General features: G+C 36.1%; 1 protein-coding gene across 3 annotated transcripts in view; it reads left to right on the top strand.

The window, feature by feature from the left end:
* Window positions 1–27,762, top strand: part of SLC25A21 (solute carrier family 25 member 21) — a 236,191-nt gene that overhangs the window by 133,762 nt on the left and 74,667 nt on the right. For all 3 annotated transcript variants that reach the window (XM_086891704.1, XM_086891705.1, XM_086891703.1), the window contains exon 2: window positions 124–172. In XM_086891704.1, the coding sequence (XP_086747830.1) occupies window positions 124–172 (49 nt within the window). The remainder of the gene's footprint in view (window positions 1–123; window positions 173–27,762) is intronic.

The raw sequence follows: 27,762 nt of genomic DNA, 5'->3' as shown, positions 1-27,762 counted from the left end.
TGTGTCATCAATGATATGTGTAGGTTTTTACCTTGCTTTTCAAAATTCAAAAGCTGTTGGAGTCAATGAAAATTACTGTTTGTACAAATGTTTATTAGGCCTTTCTTTGTTATTCTTTTATAGGTCTTGTAGAAATTTGCCTGATGCATCCCCTTGATGTAGTGAAAACAAGGTAAGATCATGCTGGAACAGGTTTTGTTGACACTGGAAGATATCCAAATTACAAGCTGTCAAAAACTAAAATCCTAGAACTTCTCCCAGTAAGATAACTTGTACCTCTAATGACGTTTATATTTACATACCTGTATTTACAGCATTTGACAGATGGAATTTGAGTAGCATGGCACATTTCTCATTAGAGGTCATCTAAAGGTGTTAAATCTGCTTATGACATGTATTTTTACTCTTGTAACCCAATGCTATGACATGAAGATGGCTAAACTTAAATTCACTTAGTATAGGTAATATCTACAGTAATGCTTTTATATGTAATTGGGAAATACCATATTGCCTCCAAAATAATTTTCACAAGTTTTTAATAAAAATAATAAGAGAAGGTGTTCCATATTCTCTTTACAAGCTAAATAACTTCATGATTTTATATTTTTAAAATATTTTTATCTGTCTGTATTTTGTTTTCTGAATATTTGTTCTTGTATGAGTATAAATGTTGTTGAATGACCTTGAAAATTTGCTCATTAGTTTGGTTTTTTCCTAATGTTTGTTACTGAAATGAAAAAAGAATAGCTTTGTTTCTAGTTTCTGGAACACCATTTTATTTTCTGTGCTTTTTAGTTTTTATAAAAATTTACAAGTGTTACTGTACATGAAAAGCAAACCAGAATGGAGAAGCATACGAATGGAGCAAACCAGAATGGAGAAGGAGAAAACTATTTATGCCACGTGTGTTGTGCAGTGCCAATAATTACCCTATACTGTTCCTGCAGCTCTATCTAGGTCACAGACATGTAGGTAGAAATGCTTCACTAGGAGACTAATTACCCCCAAACAAATGATGAGGACAGCTGTGGTCTCTGGAAATGCTTGAAGTTCTCAATTATGACTTCTAGTTTCAGTCAGCCGATGTGAGCTTTTTGTGGGTGCATTTTTGGCTCCTGTTTAAATCACATTCTGTGATTTGCCAAAGACCTTGAGATGCGTTTTTTTGCAGGTTGCATTTTTACAGAAGGAAGCCTTCAGTCTGTGGTCATTGCCCAACACCAGGAGACATTTATTCAGGCTCCAGCTGCATTAGCTCTGCTGGGGAGCTGCAGATCCTTCTCAGGGTGTGGAGTTTGCTTAGGCAATCCCTCTGTATCCCTTCATAACGTGGATGTGTTGGTTGATGTAGAGACAATGCACCTGGTGGTTCTGAGGGTCCTCTCTGCCCTTCCAAGTACTACTGAAAAAATGCTATTAAAACAAGGCTTTCATAAGATTGAAATTAAAGGCTCAAAAGCAACAGGGTACAAGCAAAACGAATACAAGACCAAATTTAAAAGGGAAAAAAATCTGTCTTGCTCTTCTGTCAAGTGGTCCCCAAAGGATGTGCTTTAGTGATTTTGTTTGGGCACTTTGTGCTATAACTCTCCTATAGCTTTCAAGCTTTGGTTTTATTTCTTCCTGTTTTTCTCTTTGTACTGAACTAGAAATTGTGGGTTTTTATACTAAGAATGTAGATCATTCATAATTTAGTGTAAGCCGCATATCATGTGTCAGAAAATGCATTATTTGCACATCTGTACTGGCAGTCAACAGACATACTTTCAGTTTTCTGGTAGGAACCACCAGTGGACTCTCAGAACACAAGGACAGATTTTCCCATGTCTCTTTGAGATTTTTCTGAGTTTTACAAGCTTTTAGTAGTGAAAAGGCTTCTCAGATCCGACATCCAGAAATGTAAAGCATTAAAGAGTGTGGGGAGATGTTTGTGAGGCTGTAACAATCCTTAAAAACATAATAAAAAGTAATAAAAATTAGGAAACCCCTAAGTGTGAAATGTGAGTCCATAAACAGTGGAATTTTTAGAAGAAACAAAGAAGTAGGAAAAAAGGAAAGCACAGTAGCTGTGCAGAAGAAATCAGATTATCTATCAAAGTAAAACTGAGGGGCTGAATCAAATAAATCAATTAAACAAATATCTTCATTTGAAGAAACTTCCATTAACTCCTCCACTGAGTTAGCTGCAGCACTTTGCAGAAGTGGGCTGCACCCGAGTGATAGTTTTTCTAGTTTGTTGATGCGGATGTATTGAGAGATATTATGCAGATTTTGCAATAACTTTTCTGCAGATCTCAGCAGATGGTAGTAGTTGAAAATACTTACATTTTGAAAGCAAATGACAAAACCAAGAATAGAATGTCCTTTGATCTCATCCATCATTTTGTTCTATGTTCCTAACATCATGCTTCTTCCTTTCATTTTGTAATGGTCTAAATTTACTATGGCAGATTAATTCTTTGATGGCCTTGAAAGTTCAAATGAAACATTGGTTTTAATTCTGAACTTTGGACATAGAATGTTTTCTAATAGTGTTTCATTGACTTCATTCCTTTCTTGCAGTGCCTCTAAGTACTGTTGTGTACTTAATCTTTCCCAACGTGGTATTGATAATCCACTGTTTCCTAATCGCTTCCAGCTATTACAGTTTTGGTGATTTAGGTGGTTTAGGGTTTTCTTCCTTTTGGTTAGGTGAAAGGATGTATGAAAGCACCATTTTTTGCTTAATTTTTATGGTGTTTTGAGTTTCCTACCTTTTTTCTAGAAGTGTGTTTGGTGTCCTGTGGCCATTTCAAATTATTGTGATCTCATTGATCTAAGTTTCTGTTCTGAGGGAGTTTAGGAAGCATGTCAGTGGCTCACATCTAGTAGATTGGTGGCTTAGTGCTCCATTGATATTTTGTGTATGTGTATGTTTTTAATAAAAAAAATTGGAGAAAATAAAGTTTCTGTCAAAGATTATTTTGAAACCCTGGAAAATGGTTTGGCTCCTTTATGACATTTTGTAATGTCTTTTCTCTGTTTAGAAATTTTCTATTATTCTACAGTAACAATGCTAGATTTGTTTATCTGCTCACATCAAGGGAGGAACAATATATAAGTACATGCTCATAAACATAGAGGATCCAAATGCTTAATGAAGTGTTTTTTCCTAAGTGTACATCTGAAAATAATTTTATTTTTTCTCTGCTAGTACACCAAAGATCACTACTCTAAGAAATTCCTGTTAGCTAGATAGAGGAAGATAACTATGATCCATTGTTTTAGCTTTATGAATCCCACTTATTCTTTGAAATTAAGCTCTTTTCTCATTTGCAAGATTGAGATAGTATTAAGAAAAGATGTGCTGAATTTTTAAGTTTTAGCTATTTTATATATCAGTTATCCTTATGATTAACTTAGCCATTAAATAAAATACTGAACCTCTGCTCTTGTCCTCCTAAATACAAAGTCTGGTAAGTTTTTTGTGTGTGGCCATGTATGAGAAGTGACAGCAGCAGCAAGAGTTTTTCAGTACAGATACAGCCAAGACACAAAATGTCTATTTTTTAATTAAGAACTCTCAGTGATCTTTCTTTGCTAGAAAGTGAGGGAGGAGAAATGCATCTTACCCTGGATAAAGAGCTGGGTTTGCTTACTTTGTGTCTTTTTTGTGTCTTAAGCATAATGCAGGCTGTAATGCTGTTTTCATCCATGAGACTTTCAAAGGATGGCAAAATGTCATACTAGGTCATGGTACATAGGTCAAGATATTGCCATATATACTACTTTAAAATTAAAAATAGTAAAGTGCTTTTCCAGGTAGAGTTTATACTTTGCGTCCTGGTGTCATATATTTTGGCTCAATCAAATATGCAAAATTCAGAACTTAACATTTTATCTTGGAAAAATTAGTATTTATGCAGAAGCTCACAGGTGCATAGTTGGTGAGGGAAAGGGAGAGTAACAGGAAGCTGTATAAAGTCAAAGGAAAGCTATTGTATTTGAGAAATCAGTCAAGCAAGCCTGACTGCTAACTGGAGGATGCTACTGTGATCTGTCAGTTCCAGTTTATGTTCTGAGGTAATCTGACTTCTCAGGGGGAAAAAACCCCCAAGCAGTTTCTTTTTCCATTTCCCTAGTACTGGGTTACTGGCATAAAATGATGTTTTCAGGAGCTCCATGACTTTGAACTAAATGCACTAACATAGAATTTTCCTTCCTCTTGCAATTTAACACCTCAAAAAATGCATGCAATCATTGGTCATGTTAGAAAATCAGAACTACTAGAAATACAATTTCAGCTAATATTTCCCTAGGTTTATAAATTGATTCCCTTTTTAAGTGCTATCGTTCTTTTTTTTTTTTTTCTTTGATTATCACCAATATTTATGCAGCAGAATTTTAGTGAGTATACACTTCCTGAAAACAATTCAAAATTGCCTTTGCAAGTATTCATACAGACTGTGAAACATATATTGGTGTAGAAGTAATCATTTTGGATGTGACTTGGTATTATGCAGTTAGGAAACCTACTGAGTAATTTTTTTTAACAGTTGTCTAGATGACAGAATTTAATAGAAAACACAAATGAAGAAATATACGACTGTTTTCAAATAAAAGATAAAAAATAACAACACATCAAAAACTTTCCAATGCATAACATTTGAAAAGCAAATACATCTGAAATTGTTGAATTGTCTGAATATGTTTTGAATAAACAGGAAAAGTGTTAGGGGAATTATGAATTTTTTACTTCTCTATTCCATTTTAGGTTTAATTTGATATCACTATACACTTTGAGACAAATATTTGAAAGAAAGATGGTTTCTCTCACATCTCAATAATACAAATTTGTCCTCCAGATCTGTGTTGACTTCAGTGGAGATGGATGAATTCATACCACTGGAGTATTTAGTATTTATTTATGTCTTTTACTTCCGGACAATGTATTCAAAGAGAGGTGGACGTTATGCCAAACACCATATAAAAGACTATGTATATAAAAGTCTAGTTTATTATTTTAACAGTAGAATCATCAGAGTAACCTTTGTCCTAACAATTGAAACATATATTAAGTAGGCAGTTTTTAATATTTCTCTAGTTAACTTAAATAGACAGTTCCATTTGATTTTTTTTTCTCTATATTTAAACAGTCTTTTCTATTTTTCTAAAAAGTTGTGCCTTCACAACTCATTCTCACATGGGGATGAGTGGGCAATTTCAAAATCCATGAGTAAAGGAGACCGAGGAGACATTATTTTTAAAAAAAAAATTAGTTCAGTTTCTCAGGAGAATAAGTTATTAAGTATATCTTGTTTTCATGATCAACCTATCCAACATCCCTGTTTTTTCTCTTAAAGCTGTTTCTCACCTCTGGCAGGGAGGCTGCAGTCCATGTTGCTCTACTGAAATATCTCTTCACATAGTTCAGCTTTAGATCAGAATCTTCATATGGACTGACTTTTGGTCTCATGTGTGATCCTGAACATCAGCATTTAAAATACAAGGCAAATAATTCACCTTAGAAACTGTGGAGGAAATTTTTGTGTAGTCAGGATGGAGATTTTAAATCTCTTTCTGAAAAATTCTAAACCAACATCATGAATTTAAAGGCCCAGATTTAAAAACTAATTTGGGATCTAAATCGAGGTTTGGAATCTGCATTACAGACCCATCTCTAGTCAGCAACTGTTCTGCTGATTTGTGTGCATGTTTATCCATTCTGTTCCTTTGTTCCAATTCTGTCATTTTGGTCTTATTAAAAAAGTTCAGCTCACTACATGTGTTTCCGATCTCATTCCATCTGTTATTTTGCAAGAGCTACTTCCTTTATATCATTAATTCCTCTTTGATTTTTGGTCTTTTTTGTTTGAATGGGCAGAGGTGGAGCTTGTTTCTGAAAAACATTGGTTAAGGAAAAGTTCATTGTCCTTATACAATGTTACCATTTCCAAGTGACCGTAGTTCGCTTGGTTTGCATCAGGCCATGTTAAGTTCATGGTTCTTGATGCGAACTGCTCTAGTTAGATTTGTAACAGTTTTAAGCAGAAAATAGTCTTCCTGTCCTGGGAAAATTATCAGGATACCAAAATATTCTGTATTGGAATGAACAGTTGAACTCTCAGAAGACTTAGAAAAACAATATGTTATGGCCAATGAAACTTTGTGTAATTAATTTTGGATTTTGGAAGTTTTCACTTCCTTTTTTTATTTCTTTCTTTCTTTCTTTTCAATGACTTTTAAGTAGTTTTGGACTAGAAAAACAGAAGGTTTTGTTTGAAAATACAGAGAACAACATCCATTGTCATCTAAAAGAAGTGCATAAAAATATATTGAAAGTGATAGTTTCTTGAGAAATGTTTTTTTTTCATTTTGAAGAAAAAGAACTGAGTACAAATAATCTCTGACCAACTCAGCTTAATGTCCTTATTTCATCCAAATGTCAAGACTTTTCTCTGGGATTAGATTTCCTTCAATTATCAGTGGCCTTTGGCACAATTTTTCACAGGGCTTGTGTGCATATTGCAACTTTTGCTCTGGTTTTGGCATTTGAATTTCAGCATTGAAATACTTTGGATATTTATGTACAGATCCAAATTTTTTATAATGAGGACTTTACAGTTTATAGTAATTTGGATGTGGGTGTGATCCAGTGCTCTGTAATTTGCCCTTCTTTTTCCTTCTATGTACAATCTGTTAGGAATTAATAAGGGCACATGGGCTAATAATTCCTGCTAGATATATTATTGCAATTTAAATCCTTCCCTGAATTAAAGAACAGTATTGATGTACACTGTTAAACAGATGCTCTGATTTGCAGTGCTGGTCGAAGTGGTTCAGTTCCTATATGCTTTTTCTTTTTTTGTTATTCATAGGCATACCACATGTATATTTTATAAAGAGTGTCAAATCCTTCAGGATAAAAGGAGCTCTGTAAGTGTGGCTTCATCATCTCCTCATGTGATATTGTGTTATTTGTGATCAAACACCAGAACTGCTTGATGATACCCCTATTTCAAATCAGTGTAGATTTTTGGAAGACCTATAACCTATATTTTCTTGATTTTAAAATAATTCTATCCCTTCTTTGATAGAAACTTAATTTCTGCTTCATCAAATCAGACTGCTACAGATCTCTCAAGCTTTGCTTTAATTTTGATTACACATTCAGCCATCTACTCGAGTTTTTTAAATGAATAGGAGGTGCCTTTTTGGACTGAAATACCCTAAAATCATAGTTTTCACTTGACAGCATGGCATGATGATAGCATGCTTTGGATTACATGTTGTCTGTGCCATTTCACTGGATTTACTGAAACTTCCCTGAGCTTCTTGAGTCACTTGTGAGCTGTAACAACCTAAAATTTCTAACACTCACAAAATAAACCATGTCCACCTTCGGCTCAAGATAGAACATTAATCTCTATTTACCTATTAAGAATGCTTTCCTGGTTTGTGAGGCTTTTAGGGTAATAATGTGAAATAAAAGACAACTCCAGATGCTGAAATAGTCACCTACTTTAGGAGTGCACTGGAAGGAAATTAAATGGCTCTATATGCAGGGAAGAAGTGGCAAGATCATCACAGGGGAATCGAGAGAGGCAGTAGTAGATGGGATAAGCTTTTGAGACAAGGAAGCAAGTGGACAGTCTACCTTAGAGAGAGCAAAAGAAAGAGAATGCCAGGGCAAGAAAGAACGTGTGGTGTTTTTCTTGTATAAATTCTTGTCAGATAGATATGGAAGGGATGTTTTGGGTTTCTAGAAGGCTGGTGGACCAAAGCTGACTTGGAGTGGCCTTAGTTATCTTCAAGATGCAGTATTTAATTTTGTTAGAGAGCTTTGGTTTGGTGCATCTTCCCATTAGAGTGTGGTGCCAATGACACCAGAGTCTCGGGTTCAATCCCTGTATGGGCCATTCACTTAAGAGTAGGACTTGATGATCCCTGGATCCCCTCCAACCCAGACAATTCCATGATTCTGTGAGAAGATCTTTTGCATTCCTCAAGCACAGCTCTGTCTAGGTGAACCCTTAGATGATTCCTTGAGCAGCTTATTTGGGGAGTAAATAGTAATCATGCTAGAAGACATACTGATTATCCATCCTGCTAGTGACACTCCTTTTGACTATGGGCATTTGCAAGATATATTCAGTCATTTGTTCTCTTAACAATTTTTTGCTGCTTATTTTAGTTTTCCTCCAGTTTGGACAATGAGCTAGAACAGTTTGTTTCAGATCCCTTAAACGTATATTTTGTTTTCATTCTAATGACATAGCACAATATTCTTTCTATGTTTGGATTTCTAAACATTACTTTTTGTTTTGGCAACTACATGGGCAGAACTTGTAAAATGACAAGAGCCTGAGGGTTTCTCTCCTATATCTATGTATTTACATGCTTCAAAAAATAAATGCACACAGACATATTTGACTGTACTGGTACAGCATCTTCCTTGGTAGAGGAAGTGAAGTTTCTTGATATTTAAGTTCTCTAGCACTGGAAAAACCTGCAGTTGATTAGTTGTGTCTGCATGATGCAGTTGCAAAAAAGTGGTGTGGACTGTATTTTGTGATTTCACAGGCTGTACATTCTGCACTTGCAGTTTAAACCCAAGAAAGCTCTAAAAATTTTTTCTTCCATCTTTTATTGTCTTGATTTTATGAAAGTGCTTCCTTTTATAATATGAGGCTACAAATAACCCTCTTCTAGACAGAACAGGAAAATGTGATGAAAGAGCTCTAAAACTGTTACAGTGAAGAATCATACCATGCCTTAGAGTTATGAGAGAGTAATTATTTTGTCATTACACTACAGTGGGAAAAGGAAAAAAAATTAAAAGAACCGAGGATTAAGTAGCCTCCAAAATATATTCATTGTACTCCTGTCTGTTTCTCTAGTTAGAAACTACTGAAGAAGTTAAAGACAGTATAGAAGCACTTGGATTTTCTTTGTACTGTCTCAAGCTATCTACACATAAACAGGATATTTACATGAATGAGAAGCCATGACTAAATTTTCATGACAAAAATGAAATTCAGTTTGAAACATTTTGGATATGTGTGTCAATTGACAGATCTGGAAAAATTCAGCCATATTTGTAGAGAAAACACCCTGTAGTATTTTAATGTGTTATATTGGCTTAAATACAATAGACGTGTTCAATTATTTGTGTATAATTTATTTAGATTCTCACAGTCTCAGGACATGCTATTTTATTGCTGTGAAAAAGGGAATTACTGCAACTTATGGTAATGTTCCTTTTTTGAGTTATGTAAATTGCCTCTGTGCCCCTTATACTCTTAACAGTGAGAAAGAAATAACATTGGATGTCTTGGTGCTCAGTGCAGTATGAACTATCTTGTACATCACTTATAAATCTGATTTATTTATTTTGGACATGGGACATCTATTCAACTATTCTCCTGCTATTTTTTGGCCTTGGGGAATGGTACCAGAACTGCTAGCATTTTATCCAGAGATGTACTCTTTAGACCCCTGCAGTCTTAAAATCCAGCACTTAAAATCACGGCCCATTCCCAAATGAGGTGCTACAGCCTGTGTCTGTCATACTCTGCCACTGCTGTAGTAGCACTCAGAACTCTCCATCCCACTGCTGAGTTCAGCTTCATCTCCTTCTCACTTTCCCTCACCCTCTCCTCTCTCCTTGCCTCTTCCTGTTGCTTGGTCCCAAACCATACCTTTTTTTGAGCCTGTTTTAAAATGTGCTTGGTAACAAGTCCTCTCTAATTCCCTCGGAATGCTCCTGCATAGCCTACTGCTTCTCACAGCCAGTGGGTCTTTTCTAATGTTCCAGTATTTCCATTACATAGTTTTATCCCTTACAACTACCTACACACCCTTTACTGCATATTGTTTCCTTTCCTTTTGTTTATTCCCTTTAGACATAGTAGATTCATGGCATGCCCCCATTTTCTTTTTCCCAAGCTTAAATTAGTGTGAGATAATCAAAGAAGTTCTTTAAATAATCTTTTTCTCTGTATTAATACTGTATTTAAAATATAATCAGTCAAAAGAAATCATGAGGGATAGAGTGGAATGAGAGCAAGAGTGGAAAGGAGAAAATGAAGGACTAGGAGGTGAGAAAGTACATGGGATTCTATTTACAAGAAAAATACATGCTGAAAATAAGTATTTAAGATGGGAATTGGGGAGTGAAAATGAACAGATGTTAGCACAGTTACTTTGTCTGGAGACAAAGAAATGGGATCATTAAAAATGTGTGTATTTTAAAGTAAGATTTTAAATAAGGATTAAGCAGCTGGGAAAGGTTACTTAGACTATGAGTTGGAGACATCTATGGTGTACATAAGTTTTTTTTTAAAACAATCTAACAAAGCAGCTGGGTGAGTTATTAACAGATGTTAATGATTTGTCAGTGGTATAAAACATTAAGATCACATTCAGGGGTAGACCGTAGTCATGTCTGATTTCTCCATGGACAAAACTTTTGCATTAGGCCAGTGTCATGCCTGATTTCTAACCATGGATGGAACATGCTTAAAATAATTCAAGCAAGGAGAAGAAGAAAAAGGAAAAGGAAAAGGAAAAGGAAAAGGAAAAGGAAAAGGAAAAGGAAAAGGAAAAGGAAAAGAAGAAAAAGAAGAAAAAGAAGAAAAAGAAGAAAAAGAAGAAAAAGAAGAAAAAGAAGAAAAAGAAGAAAAAGAAGAAAAAGAAGAAAAAGAAGAAAAAGAAAAAAAGAAAAAAGAAAAGGGAAAGAGAAAGGAAAGGAAAGGAAAGGAAAGGAAAGGAAAGGAAAGGAAAGGAAAGGAAAGGAAAGGAAAGGAAAGGAAAGGAAAGGAAAGGAAAGGAAAGGAAAGGAAAGGAAAGGAAAGGAAAGGAAAGGAAAGGAAAGGAAAGGAAAGGAAAGGAAAGGAAAGGAAAGGAAAGGAAAGGAAAGGAAAGGAAAGGAAAGGAAAGGAAAGGAAAGGAAAGGAAAGGAAAGGAAAGGAAAGGAAAGGAAAGGAAAGGAAAGGAAAAAGAGAAGAAAAGAGAAGGCAGGCAGGCAGAAAGAGAGAGAGAAAGAAAGAAAGAGAAGAAAGAGAAGAAAGAGAAGAAAGAAGAAAGAAAGAAAGAAAAGAAAGAAAAGAAAGAAAAGAAAGAAAAGAAAAAGAAAGAAAGAAAGAAAGAAAGAAAGAAAGAAAGAAAGAAAGAAAGAAAGAAAGAAAGAAAGAAAGAAAGAAAGAAAGAAAGAAAGAAAGAAAGAAAGAAAGAAAGAAAGAAAGAAAGAAAGAAAGAAAGAAAGAAAGAAAGAAAGAAAGAAAGAAAGAAAGAAAGAAAGAAAGAAAGAAAGAAAGAAAGAAAGAAAGAAAGAAAGAAAGAAAGAAAGAAAGAAAGAAAGAAAGAAAGAAAGAAAGAAAGAAAGAAAGAAAGAAAGAAAGAAAGAAAGAAAGAAAGAAAGAAAGAAAGAAAGAAAGAAAGAAAGAAAGAAAGAAAGAAAGAAAGAAAGAAAGAAAGAAAGAAAGAAAGAAAGAAAGAAAGAAAGAAAGAAAGAAAGAGAGAAAGAACTGTCTATGTTTATTTTATTAGTATTTGTTCATCTACTGCAATGAGTGGGAGATAGTTCAAGTATGGAAAATCAGTGTTTAATGACTTCAATTACAATAAACAGAAAGTAAATTTTCTCCTCTTTACATTTATTTTTTCTTACTTGTACTTGAGCTAGCTTTCCAAAGCTATGGATACAAGAGAATAAAGCTGTATGTGTTGGAAGCACAATGTAACTGTAGCAATGCCAATAATTCTCTCAGAGAAGTTGGCTCTTAATGCTTTATTTATGTATGTCCCGAAAATAACTGCATTAGTCCAGTAAGTGCCAAGTAAATCTATAAATAAATAAAAAGAGAGATAATATCTTTATGAACTGTGCTTTCTGTATGTTTTTATGAACAGATGCATCAGTGTGTATTCTAGGTCTAGAGGGGGTTTTGAGAAACAAGAGTCTTCATGTTGAGTGGGATGCAAGTAAAATACCATCTCCAAAATAATCTTGTGTATCTCAAGAGAGTAAAAAGAAACAACAAAAAGCTAAGGAAATATTTGCAAGTTTTTAGCTGCTGCGCTGTTGTAGTAAGCTGATGACTCCCTGGTGAGAAGGCAGTAGGTTAGATTGTGCTTTTACAACCCGAGTTGAGCCAGGGGCAGAGCTCAGCGGCACCAGCTGAAGAGCAGCACACAGAAGGGGTTGTGCCTCAGAGGTGCTGTGACCCTCCCTATTTTCTCATATCTCCATACTGGATTACTGATCCATAGCAGTGCTAACTTTTTATAACTACAAAAATATGGCCATTTCTTGTACTATTTTATCCATTTCCCTAAGTCTGGAGCAGGGGCAAAACAGCACCTGTGTGTCCCCTGTGCACTGGCTGCCATTAGAGGCGGGCAGCAGAGCGCTGGGAAGGTGCCGTGGGTGGGTGCCTGTGTGGTGGAGTTCAGGGTCTGTAACAGAGGGAGAGGTATTTCCAAGTGCTACATGCTGTCCATCCAGCATCTGCCCAGGTGTGGCAAGGTAGATCAAGACGGTTTCCCCCGGGAAACCATTGGATACTTCTTTCTTTAGCACCTTAGTGAGCTGAATCAGGTCAGCGCAGGTATCAGCCAGAGACGGTACAAGGGGTGAGGTAGGAGAATGAGACAAAAGGGAATTGGATCAAAAAGTGCCTGTAAAGAGCAGTGGGTCTTTAGATTATTCTGCTACCTCATGGCACTTTTCCTGAGTGAGTCAGCTACAAGCTGGATGGGTGAAATTAGTTTTGAAATTGCTAAACTGGAATACAGATTAGGAAAGGAAAAGCAAACAAACAAACAAACAACAACAACAACAGCAACAAAATCAAAAAAACTCCCACCTTTTAAAATTTATTTTGTATCTTAGAAAGAAGAAGTGAAGGAAGGCATACTTCATTTAAAAACACGGTTCCACATTTTCAGCTCAATTTGTGTTCCCTTGACACATACACTAGCATTCTTTGCCCCCTTGACACGCAGCATTTCAGAGAGCTAGCACAATGGAAGAATTATCAATTAATCATTGTCTGCCTGGGTTTCTTTTTTACCAGCTTGGTTTTCTGAATTAACTCCCCACACAATTGTGTATCAGGCAATATGAGGACAAGAAGGGGGCAACCCAGACCCAGATCATCAGTGGCTGTGTGGTAGAGGTATGCATGAAAGGCATGTGTGTACATGCTGTCATTAGAGGATGCTGTTACACTCGATCTGGTGAAAGGGTGGTTTCACACTAAAAGAGTTAGGCCTTCTCCTGGTTCCTTGACACCCAGCACCCTTCTAGTCTTTGTAGTTTGGTCCCACCATTTCCCGTATGCCAGATCAAGCAGTTGCAAAACTGCAGGGAAAATTGATTTGGCTTGATAGCGTGTCAGAAAATTAAGCTATTGAAAAGTATTTGTTTTCTAGTGGCTGCAGGCTGTTGGATCAGCTATCTTGTAATGCAAAACCTCATCCTAATCAAAGATGTATGCATATTTATTTACTATGTCTAAGTTACATAAAACTTTTATTTCTATGATTGCCATTTTTTCTCTTTTGTCTGACAGAACAAGCGTCATAGTGTTGTATCTCAAAAAATGAAGTTCAGTTAGTTATGGGCAAATATGTTCCTTTGAAGGTGGAACTTGAGCTCCATCACAGGGGAAATAAAAATAATGCAAGAATGTTATGTTACTTTCACAGGAGAATAGAATAATGCAACAATGTTATGTAAGTAAAAATCTTTCCTAATTTAATCATTGAAAGGTGTATTTTTAGATGAATAGCACTATATCATTTTCCTTTTCAGATACATTCTTTTTCTTACCAAAGTTTTATTTTATCTGAACTTGACATATTTAAGAAGTAAAGCCGCTAACAATTCCATTATTACACAGGTAATGCATTGTGACAGTATATGGCATATGTAGTAGAAAACTTAGGAGTATACTGAAATTTAGTTTTCAACTTTACAAAACAGGATGATCCAATTTTGTGGCTCATTGCTGCTAAAAAGACAAGATTCTTGCCTCCCTCTTGTCAACAGTGCTCCTTACAGAACCTTGTCATTTTCCATAAGCCTATAGAACATTTCCTCCTGGGGGAAGATTAATTGGTACAGTTTCTCATGAATTTGTGAATTGTATCAGCTTGTTAGAAGGGTTCAGTGAGCATCAGAACTATCAGGGAGAAAGCAGCAGGACCACTCAATGAAAAGTGAGTGGGAACAGGGCAGAACAAACTGAGGGGTAAATCCCCCTGTTCTGTTTCAGGTGAGCTCTTGCATCAGTTCAACTGATTGTGGAAGATCCTGAGTCAGAACCATCAAACCATTAAAAGTATGGGTATATTAGTTCCTGTTCTTCAAAGTAGTCATTTATCAGCTCTGCATACCAAATATCTAAATACTTGGCCAAATTTGAATGAATAAAGCATTCCTGAAGTTCTCTGTTAATAAAATTGCACAATATTGCAGAAGTTTCTTGCTGTTATTACTATGAAAAATGACTGCACATTACAAAGAGCTGTTGACTTTTCTGTGAAATATGTAATTAGGGTTGAAATTTCATATTACAGCTTTAGCAGATATATTAATTCATGGCTACTAAAAAGAGCATCATATTCTCTCATGTCAGCCCTGCACTCATCAGATTCAGCTCTCTAACTTGGCCAAAAACTAATTCAACGACAAAAAGAAGAAAATTTGAAAAGCAAACAAACAAGCAAGCAAACAAAACAAAACTGCCCAGCAAGAAGTATAGTTAGAGAGGGAGGACTATGGAAGGAAGTAAACTGAATCTCCCTCCAAGCAGATGTGGGGTTTTTTCAGTCAGTTCTGATGATCAGCATGAAATAAATGGAACATGAAGTGTTGTGCTCTAGTTAGGAAGTAAACCTGTATAAAGAAATAAGTACAGTGCCATATGTGAAACTTATTCCCATAGTTGGATGGAGAAAGCAAGGACATAGTTAACAAGAAGCCTGAGGTCCAGAACCATGACATCTGCAAATGCAAAGGGTGTATATTTGTCCTCTTGCTGTATACTGGCCTGATGATCCTCTCTAGACTGTTGGCAAAGACTAAATATTAGGATAGATGGCTTTCTGATGCTTTGTCTTCTGATACATGATAATAGGTCCTATGGAGGCAAAAAGCCTCCCATTTTTGTAGCCGTCACTTCCTTAGGACTAGAGACCTATAAAGGCATATATGACAGAGTTGACTGTGATAATAAGAGCTGAATTCACTGACTCAGACACTTTCCATCCACTATTCTGATGAATCATCAGAAAATAAATAAGAGAATGATGGTGGGTGTATCATGCTCATATGCATTCTGAGTACTATGAAAAGCATCTCATCTGTTAGAAACAACATGAAATCCCAGAGAACATCACATCTGTGGAAAAAGGTTAATAATTCACATAGATTCAGCTGATTCTGCTACATGAAACCTTTTCTTGATTAGCCAAACCAAATTTTGAGATCAATTAGATGCACTAATAATGACATTTCCACTTTCTCACTTTTCAGCCTTTGAATAAATTTATACAGCAGCATTCAGACCAGTTGAATAAGAAGAGCAAGGCCTTGTTGTTGTCTTTTTATGCTATTCTGACATGTCAGAGAACATTGAGGGAGATTTTGGCACTGTAAAATTTTCTTAGTGAATCAGAAGTCCTTAGGTGGTATATGGAGTAAAGGTGGATTAATGACTTTGCTTCACCTGTTCCTCACAAACTCTTATATGGGAGTAGGTAATTCTGGAAAGAAGTCAATGGTCAGAATGTCTTTTACAATCCAGCTTTTTGTGGCTGCCAGCACAGACCCTTGTGACTAATAGGAATTCTGCACCAATTAGGACAGGGTTGTGTTAGGTGTGCTGGGGCTACAACAGTTCCAGTATTCTTGGCTAGCCTGAGTGCAGTGGAAATACATACAGCAGCTTTGAAAAGTCTGGCCCAAAGTTCTTCCTCCCATTTAATCACATAGCTTAAGAATAATGTAAACTTGAGTCTTGGGTGACAAACCATAAAGTTATAATCATAAATGTTACAGCACGAGGCAAATTCACAGGTGCTCTTGGTAGACATAATTTTTGCAGTTGCACCAAATTTCAATTGATGTGAACAATGTAAATCACAAGCCTTTGTAAAGTGTTTACTTTTCTATCTGAAGACAAGCTGGCTTCTGAGCACACAGATATCTTGAATCCTGGTATTTGAATGCTTCCATATTTGAAAAATAAACCAGGATTTTTATCCAGAGCATAATAAAACTTAGAATAAACAGAAATTTAGTCAGCTAAAATTTTGATGAGACAGATTTCAGAAAAAAAAGACAAATATATTAGAAGAGGATGTCTTTCAAAGATACATCAATCAATTTTCAGTAAATTTTCAGATTTCAAAATTATGAAGCTACTTCTTTGAAAGCTAGTGGGAAACTGCAGAAGTCATACAGATGAAAATGTGATTCTTCATGAAATACAGCTTAAAGACTTGTATTTTATATTCATTCCATTAAAACAAAGGCTGTGAGCAAAAATACCTGGGGACAGTTCATTTTGTTCCTTCTGCTACAAAGTGGTAACTTGGGGCAATGTGTTGGTCAGGTGGGCAAAAGTAATTTACCCTTGATTACAGTATTGTTAAATCTATTCCACAGAGTCCTGTAGCTTAGAATAATCAATTCAGTAAACCCAATAGTGGTGGATAATTTGTCATAACATGAACATTTTGGAAGGTCATATCTGTCTATGACTTTAAATAAATGATAAAATATGCAGCATTTTTAAGAGACAGTCAGATTTTTCACATTTCCCTCAGGCACTGCCACAAGACTGTGTAGCACCCTTCATACTCCACGGGACATTGAAATGGGGCTGAAATATTTTAGATGCTCTGTATTGGACACACGAACGATCTTCAGTTAATGACAGAATATTTGAAATGGGTTTTGTTAGAAATTCAGTTTTGATAACTTTAAACCTTCATATTTGTTGGAATTTTCTTATAAATTAACAACTGTTTTTTAAAGTGAATTTTCCCCAAAGCAATCCACTTTATCAAGCTGTAATTTTTCTTTAACTTTATTTAACAGTAAAGGTGCTGTAAATGCTTCTTCACTCTGTGGGTGATACCCATAAAAAGGATCTGTAGGAATTGTTTGAAGGTGCTTATCTTGCTCTTCTCTCAGGTATGGTTCATAATGTGGCTTAGTTCCCACTCAGGGTACTTCTGACATGAGTTAGACACATATTTATGTGCTGGAGGGGTCAAAGAATGTTCCACTGCAAGTTGTGTAGTGGACACATAATCAAAATGCTAAGTTTTGAATAATTTCAGCATGGTTGTATTTATTTTGTCCACAATATTTATTTTACTATACAGGCCCATACATCTAAAATTGAAAAACTGTCTTAGAAGAAACATATTATGTGCTTAAGAAGTACCAAAAAATGTGGCAGGAGGTTAATATAACTACCATTTTTTTTTTTCCTGTCCATATCTTTTTTCATTGTGTGTTTTCTAGTACTAAAATTTATATATGTGGTATTTTTCCCTTCTGCACCAATGTACTTTGGTGCATTTTGCTAAGCAAGTTATATACAAGTACTTAGGAGCAGACAATTTAATTGCACTTTCTGTTGTTAAAAATAGTTCTGTAATGGAAAAGAATTGCACTGACATTTTAATATGCTGTCACTTTAAGATACTACATGAAGTGTGAACAGAGCACAGGCCCTTTTAACAGGTGTCTCTAATTGTTAGTTTGTTTCTTAGAAATATCTATAATATAAACTTTGGTGGAACATGTAGATCCAAGGTGTTTGGATCTTGCAACATCCTAACCAGGCTTTCCTTTGGTTGCTGGTGAAAACAAATTGGGTTGTGTAATTGACTTTTTTTGTGAATAAAGCTTTTATGTTTGCTTTGAGTTCAAACTCCATCTTTTTCTTGTTATTTTTTTTCCCTTAGGAGGGATTGCAACATGGGCTTATAGGGGGGAAGAAAAAAAGAAGTTCAATGTATTCATTTATTTTAGCAAATAGGACGTTTCTATTACTTTCAGATTTTTCCAGTCTGTAACTGCAGAAATAATCATGAAAAAAAGGGTGAAAGCCAGATCAATTACGTTTTTTAAGAGTGTATTTTCATTAGATCTTCCACGTGCCTGTTATGTTCACTCAAGATTGTCTTGTTCACAGAATACTTGAAAAACCCTTTAAAAGGAACAGATCTATCCAGAAAAATGTCTGGGTTGTTGTATGAAGTGTGCTTACTTTAAAAAATGGCAGAAGAAGAGCATCAACATGCATACAGTTTTTTTCAGATTTTCAATGAGATTACTACTAGTTCCAGAAGTTGATGCAAAAATGTCTTTAAATGAACAAAAACCAGAATACAAACCTAGTAACAAAAGTTAATACTGAATTTTGAAAAACAAAAAAGCACTATTTTTTTTATAGGAAATTAATTATGAACATTCATCTTCTACAGGGTTTTTATTATAAATAGTTATTCTTTTCCGAATTGGCACAAAGATAAGCTACACAAATACTTCAAAGTTATATACTTAAGATTTAATTAACATTTCAAGATCAAATGTTTCATAATTTTTAAGATACATTTAGATTGATTACAGAAAATTATGAAAGCCTATTTATTAGTTAAGCTGTAGTTAAAGTAAAGGAATTCTGATCAATTTGCTAAGAATTGACTCCAGCTGTGCTGGTTTCCGTCATGTAGTTAAACAGAAGCTCGCCATAGTTTGATCTACTTGTCCTCATTTTCATGGTCACTGAAGTAAAAGTATGATGGACTCAGCAGTCATGTGTTCCTTGAATATTCAGGTGCTAATCCAGAGACTCAATTAAAAACTTCAAAGCCATTAGGGAAATGTTCCTCTGAATTTAACATAACTTACTATGTAAATTTAACATAACTTACTATGTGTATTAATTACATATTTAAATATCTATGAAGAAATCATGTAATCAACTCTTAATTTCAAGATAAAATTGATAGAGGGAAGTCTAATCTGGAATAGACAATAACCTCATCATCATAGCTACGAAGTGAGAGAATGAGTTCCAATTTCTCCTTCCTGAATCAGATGTCAGACTTCGCTTTCCCAAAACCTTCACAGATGCCTTGACCCCTGAATCTCTGTGGCATAATCCTTTTTCAAAGCTCAGAAACTGTTCTAGGCAAGACTAAAATATGAGCTCCAAATAAGCTCCATTCCTCCAGCATGTTCACCTGTGCACATGGTTCAGCTACAAAATGCATTGTAAAAAAGCAAGAACTGATGGTGTCTCTGCCAGATCCTGTTGTGAGTACTGTAGCCACTAGTACCCTGCCTCTCATTTCTTCAGTAACTACAACTCCTTTTAATCAAAATAACTAGATAGAAACACATTTTTGCCCCTCAAAGGAATAAATAAAAATTTGCATCTAATGGATCCATTCTTAAAATGATTGCAGTATGTGTATCTATGCTGCAGGTGCAGAATCATGCATACCCAAGACAGAGAATTTCTTTATTTTTTAGCACTGTCCATTTTGTATTCCTGAACCTCCTGTGTGTAATATGTCTGAAATTGATAATATGCCAGAAATTGAGCTGACAGTTCAACTGTGACCTTCAAGAGTAATTCCAAATTAGTATTCTTGAGTCTTTTAGCGGGATCTCATTTTGGTTGAACTGCAAGGAAAAAGAAATCTGTATCAGTTTTACTGCTTCAAAAGTTACCATTGCCCCTTTGGGTGCTAAATCTGGCCTGGTAACTGCAGATACTGACTGTAGTCTGTTTCAGGATCACCTCTACTCCCTTCAAACAGTAGAGTCCTGGTGTCCAAACCATTTCATATCCCTCTTTGTTGCTTAACAAATGTCAAAAGAAGACTCTCCTCCCATATTTCTGTTCAAATCTTCACTGTACCATCCAAATATCAAGAGCTTTTGCATGAATCTATGAAGTTACACTTACTGCACTAGAGTTCTTTTACTGCTTGTGGTAGATTCTCAAGACAAAGTCTGACATGCTTTCACAGTTCTCAGGTCAGCAAGTCCATGTGGCTTTGACTTGGGATACCTCATGATCATCAGTGATGATCAGTGTTTATCCTAACATCATTTTTCTTTTTCTTAGATCATGGTGAAAAACAAGAATTCTAGCCATCTGACATGTTACATCTAACACTCTGCACAGAGTGTTCAACACTTAGGCTTTCTTGCACAGTGGTTTGGAGTTGTTTCCAGAACTATAAGAACAGGCAAATATCAGTAGTGAAAGTTTTGTAGATTCTGCATCTTCTTATCATTCATGTGTAGGACTGGCTTGTTTTGGATTTTCCTTCCCACTACAAAGCATGTGTTTTTGGTAGAGATGCAGAAAATGGTGTACTCAGAGAATGTGTTTTAGATAAGGAATACAAAATCAAAGTAATGAAAAGACAGAATTATTGTATCAATTCACAATTTTGAAATATGTTAATCATAGAATTTGGGGAAAATTTGAAAATGGGTAATGAATTTTATTCCTTTCTGCTGTAGTCTTTCTGCAAGTGCAGAAAGCTATATGTGCTTTTGGTCACTTCACAATAGCCTTAGGTTAGTGTTTTAAATAAACACTCAATGTTCATAAATTCCAACTGCTGAATATATTTCCTGTGGTATGTTTTAAACAAAGGTCTGCTACTTCTGATGTTTATCCCTGACATTGTTGTTAGACATATTTTTAGTATGCTTTCAGTTGTTGTTATTAAGGTTTTATTCTGTCATAAATTGCTAGATATATGTACAACAATAGGGTTATTCTATTCTTCCTTCCAAATTTTTGTGAAACATTGCTGGTGAACTTTATGAAGGAAACATTGAAAGAGTTTAAATCTTCAAGGAAACCACTGAAAGAGCTAAAATCAGCTGTGCTAAAAAGCATGTGCGTGGCAGTTGTGGGTAAATGCCCTTTCTGGATTGAATTTTTATTTTTGTGATTAAGATACAAGTACCTGTTTTCTGAATCACTCTTTCTAGTATAGCTAGCTAAGCTTAACTAAAAGCAGAAGAGGAAGCATCTTAAAATCAAATCCAATTATAGGCAATACTCCCACAAGGTTTCTGAGCTAATTTTAGGAGCTTTTCTTTTGAAAGTCCATCCCTAGTCCATTCTATCAGAATCATATAGTGGGTGATGTAGCCAGAAATACTGAAAAAAAAAAAAAAAAGAAACAGAGATGGCAGATCTGTGCAGTGTACATGACACATCATATGGTGTAGAGTGCATGCTGTGGTTGTGGTTGTTGCAGGAGCTTATGTGCTCTAAATCTTCTCTTGACTAGTTTAGAAAAGGTTCTGTCTCTGGGGCTCTACTGACTTCTGCTGTTTCTTTGATTTGCATGCAAATCCAAGACTTCTTAAGGGCCTTGACAGCAGAGTTAGTGTTTTAAAACAGTAGTTTTAAGTCTCAATATAGTTGGGCTTACATGATTCAAACTTGGTGATTGTGGGAGACAAGGTTTGAAAATATGTTTGTAATGCCAATTGTGCTGCTTTTGGCTGGGGTAATTTTCTTCTAAAATTTTTTCTTTCTGAAATGGCTGGTATGGGGCTGTGTTCTGCATTTGTGCTGAACACAGGCTAATAATAAAGAGATGGGTTTTTTTATTGCTGGTCAGTTCTTAGGCAGAGTCCAGGCCTTTTCTGCTTCTTTTACCGCCACGCTGACAAGGATGCTGGGGGTACAGGGGAGGCTGGGAGGAGACACAGCCGGGGGAGGTGACCCCAACTGACCAAAGGGATATTCCAGACCATGCTCAGTATCTAAAGTGATGGGAAAAAGGAGGTAGGGGAGTTATTTGGACTCACCAGTCCAGGTGTTAGTCTTTCCAAGACACCATTAGATGTGATGGGGCCCTGCTCAATTGGTGATGGCAGAATGCCTGCCTGCCATGGGAAGCAGTGAATCAATTCCTTGTTTTGCTTTGCTTACATGTGTGGCTTTTGCTTGCCCTGTTAAACGGTCTGTATCTCAACCCATGAATTTTCAAGCTTTTATCCTTCTGATCAGCTCCCTGATGCCACTGGTGGGGAAGTGAGCAAGTGGCTGTGTGGGCTTTGGTTGCTGCCTGGGGTTAAACCAATCTAATAAAGTCTTCTGCTCAACGATACTAGCACTGACTATATTTCACAGATAAAATAGTAATTAAAGTAAGTGTCTTTGTAAAACCTAACAGTTTAAATCCTGACTCATGTTTCACAATTCCTTTGCTTTACCTTCCTCTGGTCTGATGTGCCATCAAATAAAGTCATTCCATTTGTGTAAAATCTAATACCATATTTTTCTTTCTCTTTCCAGGTGATAAATCCTATTGTCTCAAACTAAAATTAAAAAAATACCAAAAACCTGACCCAACAAAACAAACCAACAAAACCCCAAGCAAAATAACAACCAAGATGTTAAACAAAGAGCCTAAAGTAAAAAATACAGATTTTTAAATTGTGTTTTGCATATAGAACTGAATTTTCTGATCTTCAATCCAAAATGTGTTGCAAATTTGTGGTCTCTTTGGACCAAGAACAAGAATTTTTGTACACTAAGTAGCAGCTTGCATTTTCTCATGAAGGTACTTTGAAATACTTTTTCCTTGCATTTAATTAAGTCTCCAGACATTGCATATGAAAGCTACAGTGTTACACTACCTGAGCATTTTAATATGAAGGTTAAATATTATTTCATTATTCGGCATTGTATTCTGCTGCACTTTGGAGTCTTTTCAAAGACTGTCAGAGAAGGGACAAGTGGAATGGCATTGCAGAAATGGTCAATGTATAGGTGAACCCATTTCAGTGTTTCACTGTGCTGGTATAACATTGTACCACATATTTCTGGGAAATGGTTTTGGATGTGGGCTTCAACAGATTTTGTGGGCCATAAGTAAGATTCTTCTTTCTTTCTTTCTCCTCCTCTCTCTCTCACCTTCTCACTCACTCTCCCTTCCCCTCCACTAGGCTCCTGAATTTGCAAAGGCTAAAATTTAACCCAGGTTTCAGTCCAAGGTGGAGGCCACAGCACAGTGTGGTGCTGAGTGTGCAAACCCTTTTCTTTTCCTGGGCACTGATCTCCTTCCACAGCTCATCCCCTTCTTCCCTACTGCCCCCAGACTCCTGCCTCTTGTTTTCCTGCTTAGATTCTCCTTTATTTTAGCACAATCTCACTGCAGATTCCTTTCTCGGGACCTGTAGACCTTCCTGAGCCTGTACAAGGCTGCTCTTCCCTGATATTTTCAGGAGGGAGGAGAGCCACCAGGAGACATGTGTAGTCAGCTCAGCTCTGAAAGGGAGAACGGTGAGGAAAAAAAGTTTGGGATGGTCAGAAGCAAAACACAAAGGAGCCAAGCCATCTGCAGAGTGAACCCACAAAATTTTAAAAAATATGTATTCTCCTGGTTCCTCTGACATTACATTTTACTCAAATTTGCACTCTTGTTTTTAGTTTTTGATGAACTAAACTTCAGTAATTTCATGGTTCATGGGTGCTTGCCTGAGATTAAGTAAAGTACACATTGACATCTAATTCTGCTGCATTTTTTTAATCAAAATTTTTTTTAACTTAGTCTTTCTTTTCCACAATTTTAGCTTTTCTCCACAAACCCACAGGTTTTTGCCCACAATCATAAATTTTGAACAAGTCCAGTGATTATATATCGGGCCTATGATTTTATTGTAACTGCTTGTTCATGGACGTGTTTGCTCAAGACACTGAGATGCTGAGTCTGCTATCTTTCTTCTGTGCCTTGCCCTTCTCCTAGACCCCCTCCTCCTTTCCTTGTCATCCTCCAGTCTGGATTACTTCCCACTTCCAAAGAGCACAACCCACCCCAGGAATTGCAGTCTTGTGGACAAAGAGTTTTCATCAATCTCACCATTGCTGCTCTTGTGGTGACATCCACAAAATATTGGGACACCTCCAGGCATGCTGTACCCTGAGGATATGGTTGTGGGAGTCTGGGGACACTTGATAATAGCTTGTTGTCAAATTTAAGTGACCTACTCTCTGCTTTGAAGAGTTGGTTGTATTTTCATGTGAAATACCTCTGCTACTGTTGAAAATGCAAACAGCCAACTAAGAAAACGGAGCATTGACAAATGTGTACCCCTTCTTTTAGGGCACTTGCTAGAGCCTTAAAAGTGTATCAAAGATAGACAGCTTCATCTCTAGTCCAGAGAAAGAGTGGAACAACTGTGCAGAACATGTAATTTCATCAGTGCTTGATACCCATCCTGGGGACATGGGAAGAATTGGATTTTGTCAGTGCATGTCTGCACTGATTCTGCAGCACACTTACTTTCTAGAAGTGTCCCCTTAACCAGAGGTTAGGAATTGCGCCAATACCAAAGCAGTAAAAAAGCTGTGGTGAGTACCACCAAAAACCTCATTTGATTTGTGCTGTGTGTGACAGAGCTGCTTTGTCACTCTCATTTTAAGTACCTTACCAGCAGATGCAATGACAGAGATTTTCGAGCTCAATGATTCAGGAACATACCCATCCCTTCCTTGAGCAGGTAAATGAGATAATGGGATTCTGGAAATACCTTTTTTTAAAAATTATTGCCACCAGGAATCTAGTTTCTTTCCTGACAGTTTAAGCATCAGTGGTTTTTTCATCCCATGTTTTGGGATGCATAACACATGATTTACAGAACTGCTGACTGCTGTAGTTGCAATTAAAACAGTGCTGCCTTCATAGCTTGAGCATTCAGTGCAAACAGGCCGATAGTTTAATCAATCCATTTTAAAATGTATTAACTAAATCAGCAGTTTACTATTCTTGTCAAACTCTAAACAACTGTAAATCTTGTTTTCAGATATCAACCAGAAAAAATGTAACACATTAAAAATGAATTAGACATGGCACACCTCCCATAAGCTGTATAATAAACAGATCACAGCCTCTAGTAATAGTTGTGATTTCTGGCATGTCACTGGAGAAGAACTCATGGGTTTTCCAAATGACCTGTGTCATAAATCACTGCATTCCCATTTACACTGAGCACATGTATCTAATTTTTCGAGTGGCTTCTGAAATCCTGATGAATGGCCTTGAAACTGATTGCTGGAATGTATGAAAAGTGGTGTCACAAGTGTCTCATTGAGGAAAGGAAAAAGGGGCTAAAATATAGCCCAGTGAAATTTGAACACAAAATTGTAATATGGACTAAGTAACAAATTAATAACAGGAAATAAACCTAACACACAGGAAATAAACCTAAAATGTAACAAATGTGAAATTGCTCACACTTTTCTTTAAGGCAGACAAATTAATATAAATTTTCAGTAGAATTAAAACAATGTAAATGCACAAGCCAAGCATAAACAATACATGTATTTTTTGACAGGTATCAATGTCTTGCTTGTCCAGTTTATTGTGTTTTCTCTGTGTTAGTATGAAAAAATTTATAATATGGAAAGCTTCATGTTAGAAGAAACTCAAGCATCCAGAAATTTAATCAAACTTATTAATGAAACACTGAAGTCACACTGAGGGACTTCTATGTATATCCTATCCACTTTCTTTATCTATGTGATATTTTGAGAGCAGATATAATCCCCCTGCCCCCCCCCATCCATCACATGCAAAATCAAACAAAACCTATGCAATCACTAAACCCAAATTAACACTCCTTGCCTCTCTGTACCTCTCTGCAGACACCATAGACAGAGTACACAGCACAGTCTCATGTTTCAAGTGACATGTAGGAGTATACTTGATGATTCCAATTCTTATTTCCTTTGCAAAAGTGCAAAAGGCTGCAAATTATGCTACATGCTGAAAGATAATGTAGACAATTTTTATGTTTTGCTCACTGCTAAAGATTTATCTGTGTCAGCAGCTGGAGCAAATGGACTGAAGTTGAATGTGTTACATGATTGTAGCATGTAGATTCTGATTTGGTGTTGAAAGAAACTCCTTGGCAGATAAGTAATGAAATGAAACAGCAAACATGCCATCACCTAATAAAAACATCAGTTCATAAAAACTATTAACTACCTTTTCCCAAGACATCTCTTTTTAATTGATATATTTGAATTTGTCATAAGAAAACAAATTCATGTTATTCTAATAATGTGTTGACCTGTGCTTATAGAACAAGGCATTTTTTAAGGAAAATATTACATTTAGTCCAGTCTCTATTTGCAAGGTTCAAAACGACTAGCATTCATTAAACTTTATTACTGAGGTTCATGAAACTTTCTTTGGATTAGAAAAGCATAACCTTCTGTCCTGATTTAGAAGGGTGTTGCAGCTTTTCATTAACCTGGAAGCCTCCTATTTACATGGTTCACAGCCTGGTCTCAGCTCACTTGGAGGTAACAAAGGGTGTCGGGACACAAGTGCAGCAGGGGGCTCATCCTTTAGGGCTGCCATCTGAGTTTGATCAGGCCAACTGTTTTAACTCCTGCCTCATTAGGCAAAATAAAATGGAGATTATGGTGTGTGGAAGGATCACATTACAGACAGCAAACTCTGCCTGCTAACACCCTCTGTTGATTTTGCATTTTGACAAGACCTGCACTCTGTGTTTTCCATTCTGTATTGCAGCAGGCCTTAAATTATTTTGAAGACAAGATCATTTGTATCCCCTGGCACTTCAGAGCTTAGCCACAGAGGAGTGAAGTAATAAGTGAAGACACATTAGTCTCAGAGGCAGTTTACCTACTGGAGAGATGTCACTGTGTAGCAAGGGCTTAATGCTGATAGACACATTAATTCAGCTTGTCAAGCAATGCCTAGCTCTTCTTTTTTTTCAAAGTTCAAGTTAGCTGGGAATTTGAAAAAATCTGACACCAAAAAAAAGTTCATGAGGTAAATTATTATTACTACCTGGCACATGGGATTGAGTGTTTCACTTTCATTATTTACAATTAACATGCTCAGTCTATTCGGGTTTAATTTAGTCACTGTTTTTGGTGTTCACATAAAATTGTAACATTGCTTAGAGTTTAAGTGTGCCTGTTGCATTTTAGTGCCTGTTAGAGTGGAGATGAGTATCAGTCATCAAAGATTCATCTCCTAATGAGAGTCTTTGTCACCTGATTGTCCATAAAATGCATTTTCCTGCTGAACTTCTCTGTATGTGCCATAAATTAATAGAAACATCTCAGTCTGGAGAAATCAGAAATTGATTCAGCATTATCAGTTTGGCCAGCTGATAGCTAGTGGCAGATCTCTTATGAGGAAGACAATGACAGTTCTTATCCATCACATCCAATTATGCTTTTCTTCAGGAAAACCCGGGTGTTAAAATCAGGTTATGGTTAATTGTCAGGTATATCTCTTCTTTCTCTTACTCCATTTGTTAGTAGGATTTTCTTTAACTTCTTCCTTCATAGGCACAGTCAATAAAAGTGAAATATCCAAATGAGAAATAAATTGACTGTGTTTTTGTGATTATTCCTTTATAAATCAAGAGCTAGACAGAAGTACAGACAAGGTGCTGTCAGAACAAGAAGCTCCCCTCAGGGAAAGGGGAAAAGAGGCAGCAAGTAATATGTGACAGATGTGAACGTAAATTGTTTAATGCAATGTAGAGTGTGCACAATTCTATGGTTAGAAGTACAGCATAAAATTGTTTTAAGCTGCCCTAAGATTTTTTTATTCATGTAATGGCCAAATGAACACTATACACTATTATTACCTACTATATGAATTAAATATGTCTGAATTAAAAGCCATTCACTTTCAGGAAACTATAAGTTGCACAAT

This window comes from Cyanistes caeruleus, chromosome 6, assembly GCF_971803275.1.
Source record: "Cyanistes caeruleus chromosome 6, bCyaCae1.hap1.1, whole genome shotgun sequence".
Taxonomy (NCBI): domain Eukaryota; kingdom Metazoa; phylum Chordata; class Aves; order Passeriformes; family Paridae; genus Cyanistes; species Cyanistes caeruleus.
This window is presented reverse-complemented; position numbering and strand designations above follow the sequence as displayed.